The sequence below is a fragment of the Ziziphus jujuba genome, chromosome 10, assembly GCF_031755915.1.
Source record: "Ziziphus jujuba cultivar Dongzao chromosome 10, ASM3175591v1".
Lineage (NCBI taxonomy): Eukaryota > Viridiplantae > Streptophyta > Magnoliopsida > Rosales > Rhamnaceae > Ziziphus > Ziziphus jujuba.
In genome coordinates, this window is record NC_083388.1 from 21,221,436 (window position 1) to 21,228,111 (window position 6,676).

Sequence of the window (6,676 nt, forward strand, 5' to 3'; positions counted from 1 at the left end):
TTCGCAGTAAGTTTTATCCATGACATTCAAAGAGAAAAAAAAAAAAATTGTATTAAAAAATTAAAATAGATTTGAATAAATAAATAATATTATACCGATCTAAAAGTATTAATTTTAAATATATTTGTAATTTGTAAATATCTGCAATTAATTCAGCGCGTAAATTTAACTTAAATTCCAACCATTATAATATATTTAATAAAATGTTTTACTAAGTAAAGAAATTAGTTATTTTCTTCTCCATGAAAAAAAATATATATATAGTTCTCTAAAAAATAATAATAATAATAAGAATAAAATATTAGTTTAAAAAGAAATTTTTGTTTTCATTGGGACCCAACCCAAATCAGAAGGGTTTGTATTGCTCCACTTTCCCCAAATTCTCAATCCCTTGGCGCTCTCTCTCTCTCTCTCTCTCTCTCTCTCTCTCTGTATCTCTTCATGGCGGCCTCGTCTTCCTCAGCGTCGTCGGATTCCTACGACTCATCGTCCTCCTCTGATCGTCGATCTCGTCGCCGCCACAGTAGCCGCCGAGACAGAGACAAAGACAAAGACAAAGACAAAGACAAAGACGCTCTTAAGATCCGTAAGAAGACTTCCCGCTCCCACTCTAAACGACGTCGCAAGCGCCATCGCCATTCATCCTCTAATTCCCACTCGTCGTCCTCTGAATCCGACTACTCCAGGTACAGGTTTCTCTGTCTTTTTTTTTTTCTTCTGTAATTTTATCATAACATTTTGTTTTTAACTTTTCTATGAGTTTTTTTTTTTTTTTTTTAATTTGTATTGTCTTTTGTGTAATAAGCTTGGATTTGAGTTTTTCTGAGGGAAAACTTAGATTTTCTGAGCGGCCCTAATTGTGATTTAATTAGTTTGTGGTGCGCTTGGTTGAACTATAATTTCTCGTTGGTTCGTGTTCTTTGAAATAAATGTCAGTAGTTTTCTCGAGAAACATTTGGAAAAAAAAACCTCTGGAAGATCTGAATTTTGTTGTGAAATAGTTGTTTAATTTCTTTATTCTCAATTTTGTTTTTTAAGCTTTTATGTGAAACCGAAAAAGCTTTTTTCAATGGTGTTTCTGGACAATATTGTGTTTAAATTTTTCATCGTTTAGATAGCTTTATATATCGTTTTCCAGTATTTGATGCTAATCCCATTATTGACTTACCATTGTTTCTGTGTTTTTATCTATATGCTTCTCCATTCTGATTATCTACTTTAATGTAACTTTTTACGAAACGGGTGGTTCTTTGCCTCTTTAATGTTTGATTAATAGATTGCGTTGAATATGCATGTCCTCTTATAATTGTTTGAGGACTTAGTATTTGATGCTAATCCCATTATTGACTTACCATTGTTTCTGTGTTTTTATCTATATGCTTCTCCATTCTGATTATCTACTTTAATGTAACTTTTTACGAAACGGTGGTTCTTTGCCTCTTTAATGTTTGATTAATAGATTGCGTTGAATATGCATGTCCTCTTATAATTGTTTGAGGACTTAGTATTTGATGCTAATCCCATTATTGACTTACCATTGTTTCTGTGTTTTTATCTATATGCTTCTCCATTCTGATTATCTACTTTAATGTAACTTTTTACGAAACGGGTGGTTCTTTGCCTCTTTAATGTTTGATTAATAGATTGCGTTGAATATGCATGTCCTCTTATAATTGTTTGAGGACTTAGTATTTGATGCTAATCCCATTATTGACTTACCATTGTTTCTGTGTTTTTATCTATATGCTTCTCCATTCTGATTATCTACTTTAATGTAACCTTTTACGAAACGGGTGGTTCTTTGCCTCTTTAATGTTTGATTAATAGATTGCGTTGAATATGCATGTCCTCTTATAATTGTTTGAGGACTTAGTATTTGAAATTTCCATTTCATTTAGCATACGATAGATGTTAATTCCATTTTTAACATGTGATTTGCAATGCTACTTGTCCTGACAATTACAGGAAGTAAGAAACTTGAAATAGCTGTTTATGAGCGGCAGTGAGTTTGAGATTAGGAAAACCAAGAAATAATAGGACATATTAGAGAAGAATGTTAGTTGTTTTTATAAGTATTTCTTAGTAATGGTAGGAAACTAGGAATCTTGGAAACAGTATGATTGTTAAAGAATGATATAGCTACTTGTTTGACATATTTGTAGACTATAGCAGGTATGAGATCCGGTTATATTCAATTTAATTTAATAAAAATTAACTGGATGCTGATTTGTGAGTTAACAATTAATTAAGTCTATATTGATTGGTGTTACTTGTTAGCGACGTTGAAGTTTTGGCCTAGGTGAAGTGATGTACTGTAAAAGAAAAAGGGCGCATGAATGAGGAAGTTTTTTTTTTTTTTTTTTTTTTTTTTTTTTTTTTGTGAAGTGTGCATGTGAAGTCCCCTTAATAGCCTAAGATTTCGGTTGTTCTTGGATGAGGTGAGGAAGAAGGCTTCTTATAACTAGGAATAGTGATAACTATTAACTACGGATAGGAACTTTGATGATTGATATCTGATGAAATGGTAATTCTTTGTTTTTGTTGCAGTTTTTCCTTTGTAATGTGGAATCATTCTTTTGCCATGCAATGTGGTTAAGAGCTTTTTCCAGGCACCTGAAAATAATTTTTTAAAGGTTTTGGAGGCATTACATATTACATCCTTGTAATGAAAGCTAGATGGATGATTTTGTAACATCTTTTTTCTGTTGCCTGCTGTTGCAGAAGCGACAGTTCTTCTGACAGTGAGCCTGAAACATCTTCTCGGTCAAAGAGGCACAAGAAGAATGACAGACAAAAAAAGGTGTTTATTTGATGTTTCTTTTCAGCGTCACCTTATATTTTCTGCTTGTATGTTCATTCACTTCATTGCCCTTTACCTTTGTAGGTTGAGGAAAAGGAACGAAGCAAGAGTCATCGCCATAAACGCCATAAGCATAAAGTTAAAGAGGTAGGCCAGAATTCTTACCGTAGTTCTGATTGGTTAATTTTATGCATGGAAGTCATTTATTCTGGATTCTCTTCTCGTGATTAAGATGCTGGTGCACTTGTTACTTCTATCATATATTTTATGATAACCATCTTGCACTAGAGGAAAAAGCGGAAAAACGATGTTGATTGGAGTTGAATATGCTTATAAAGATTGATAATCTGATTTAATTTTATGCATGCTAAAGCTTTCAAAACTTTTATCACATGTTTCTTTTTTCCCCCTTAGAATTCAGGGAATTTTTTTACATAATTAACATCAGAGAGAGTCACACACACACACACGCGTACTTTTACACACACACACACACTCTCTCTATCTCTCTCTCTCTCTCTCTCTCTCTCTCTAGGATGTTTGATTTTAACTTGGTTTGTATGGAAATCAAATATCTGAGGTACTTATAATACTTTCTGCCTGTTTTATGGATTGGCTCTTTGAAATTGGAGCTGGCGTCTGTGACATGTTGTCTGGGCTCTTGATTGACTTGCCTGGATGATGTTTGTGGGGGTGGATTTATCCTGGCAATGGGAGACATATATAGAAGCAGCAGGATGAAAGGAGTGCTGGTCCTGTACAGCTTTCAAAGGTTTTAATTGCGTTCTGGTTATTTGTGATTTTAAACTTTTTCTTTATCTTAACTTTCCTTTTTACAATGCCGATTTGGTTCATACAGTTCTTAGGGCGTGACAAAGATGATGGTGTTCGTCGCAGTGCTGTCTCTGGCAAAAAGGTAGTTTAGAGGTTTTTGTTTTTCAATTTTATTATTATTGTTTTTATTTTCTTTTATCATCCTAAAGCCTCATCTTGGGAAAAATTGTAAAGATGCAACTTGCATTGATTTTCTTCTTGCTTTATTTTTTGGTAGATTTTATTGAAACTTGAGAAGACAAAAGAAGACAAGTTGGCGGAAAACAAAAGAAATGAATTGCTGAAATTTTTGAATGCTAGTTTTGACTGATTTTCTGTGTGTCCATTACCTATTTAATGGAATTAAGAATTGAACGGAGAGAATCATTGGGTTAGCTACTCCCAAAATCTCCAGGAACCAAAGAGTTCCTAAAGACGGAGTTATCTTGAGTGGAGTTGCAATTTCATACACATTTGTGTTTCTATTATTGATATCAAATATAAAACCATTGTTAAAATAGAGTCAGCGCTTGCTTTCATTCAGGTGTTTTTTTGATTCAATCGATCTGTTTCTCGAACTCAGGACCTGGCACTTTGGAGGTGTTATGTTGTATCAAATTGGGTGCTTTTATTATCATTTTCTCACTGGTCATATGTATAATCCCTTGTTTATTTTTGTCTCTGTAGTCTATTGGGCAATGGTTTATGGATTTTTAGACCTACCTTCCCGTTTGGTACGAATTTAGTGTTATATACTATGCTTCTCTAAGAGTCAAATATATTTATGCATTGTGATAGTAAGTGCGCTTGTTGCGGAAGAAATCACGCAAGGGTTTAATATATGTATGTTGGACGACAAATAGTTTTCTTAATTGGCAATTGATGCCTGGGCTTATTTTTTAGCAGGGGCTTTGAGTAAATTAATCACGGCTGCTTTTGAGTCCTATCTAAAATAGCTTTGCTCAAAATCTTCTGTATTTTCATGACTCAAAAGTTAAGGAATATTCTTTCCTTAGGAACTTGGAAGTCGAACTTTTCAAGGCTATGAGAGCCACCATGAAGCATATTGTGTTAATAAAGCTCTGAAGTAATGAATGATTGTTTGAGGTTGAGATGCATGTAAGAAACTTAGATGCTTAAGTTCTTGGTTGCTTTTTCTAGATATTAATCTGACGCTTACCTCAACTCAAGAATGAAAAGTATTTCTCAGATTGTTAAATTTAAAAATTATTGAATATTATTTAAAATTTTGAGTTAGAATCTGAGTCGGAACCATTAGTATTTACAATTTGCATGCATCAAACTTATTGTGTTCTCATGTTATGACTACCCAAAAAAAAAAAAAAAAAAAAAAAAAAGGAGGTAAACTTGGTTGTGATTCATGGTTGCCTCTTTCAAATAAAATTGAGAATTAAATGTTTTAAAAAATAAATTTAAAAAAATTTAATATGAGATCTCAAGTCAAAGTAGGAAGCGCTGACTGCTGATAAAAAGGTCAGAAAAGGAAAAAATTACGTTCGTGTAGGTTTTGTTGTAATTTAACTTACGCGCGTAAAGCCAAAGTCTTTAAACCACTGTAGTCTGTTGTGTATAAAAGGCAGGTTTAGGTGTAGGGTTTTTGAAGCTTCTTCCACAGCCTCCATTTTGTTTCTTGTTTGCTCAGAGGCTACCTTCAATTTGTTCTCTCTCTCCCTCTCCCTTTCTCTCTCTCTCTCTCCCTCTCTTGTCTTTTATTTTGTATTTAATTGTCGCACATAGTTCTTCGTGGGAACCTAATTTTCCGAGAAAATTGATGGTTTCCAGGATTTTATCTGTGCGTAGAGCAAAATTTTAATCCTTTCTGCTTGAGTCTTCTCCTTGTGAATGAATGGAGATGTGCTCCAATGTTATTGGATTACAATTTCATTTCTTGCCCACTTCTGGATTTCGATTTCTATTCATATTGGAGTTGTTTCTATCAGAAAATCCAAGTATAAAAATTATATTTTTATAGTTTCAGACAATTGGTTCTGCTTATTTTCCTGGAATCTTGTATTGTCGTCCTAGTTCATACCCAAAATGAGGATGTTCCGGGTTTATTTTTTAATATATGAAGCAAAATTTGAACAGTGAAATAAATCGTTGATGTCCTTCCCTAATTTCATTCAGGGGAAAGAAAGTTTTTAATTATATTAAGTCTCATGCTCTTGAACTGTCTGGTTTTTCAAATAAATAAAAGGAAAAGAAATGGAAACAATCTCCATGCCTGATTGCTTTTGTGACGAAGTAATCTGAGTAGCAATCTGGAGAAAATTAAGTTTCAAAGCTTGAATCCACGACTTCAAAGTGTAGCAGATCTCGAAAATGTGACCCAGCCGTCTGCGGTACGGGCAGTAATTTAGATTGTCCGTCATATCTGCCCCTTCAGGGACGGTGATTGGGGGAAGTTCTGGTCCAGCCCTTAAGGCATGGACAGTGTCATCTTCCCATACTAACGATAGCAACAAGGATGACATCCTCTGCCATCAAGATTTTTAACAAATTGAACTGAAGCAATTAATGGGAACGCAAACAAACAGAGATGGTATGGTAATGGTTACGGGTGTGGTCTATAATTTTCTTAAAAAGAATCAATGTGTTAATTGTTCATCATAATCAATGTGTTAATTGTTCATTATTGCCTTTTTGGAGGTGGTTATGTGCGTAACATGCCCATGAATTGAAAAATGCATATTTCATGTATATAGGAATTTGCCGTTTACATAAATACTGAGCTCATTTTATGATAAAAAGGAAATACAACTACGAAAAAAAGAAAAAAACACAATGAAGCAATCTACAAAATATCCTGGAAAAAGGTGTTCTGAAAGAGTGGGAAAAAAGGGCATTACTCTAATTTCAACCGAATTAAAACAATGCGCTTTCTAATTGCCAGCATTTCATCTTCTTTGCCCATTAGACTGATGCAGCCAACTTGTTGGTAATGGCTAAGACATTGATGCAAAGGTCAGTAAAACTGTTACTCAGTTTGACTACTGGGGATTCCTTCTCTTCATCTTTGAAACCTTCCTCACAAGACTCTGC

At 33.9% G+C, this 6,676-nt stretch overlaps 1 protein-coding gene across 1 annotated transcript; it reads left to right on the forward strand.

Moving 5' to 3' along the window:
- The first annotated feature begins 336 nt into the window (after positions 1 to 336).
- Positions 337 to 4,350, forward strand: LOC107411915 (uncharacterized). Its single transcript, XM_016019591.4, has 6 exons — positions 337 to 686; positions 2,722 to 2,800; positions 2,885 to 2,947; positions 3,528 to 3,572; positions 3,660 to 3,716; positions 3,852 to 4,350. The coding sequence occupies exons 1-6, from the start codon at positions 442 to 444 to the stop codon at positions 3,942 to 3,944; spliced, it is 582 nt and encodes a 193-aa protein (XP_015875077.3). The 5' UTR covers positions 337 to 441; the 3' UTR covers positions 3,945 to 4,350.
- Positions 4,351 to 6,676: the final 2,326 nt, after the last annotated feature.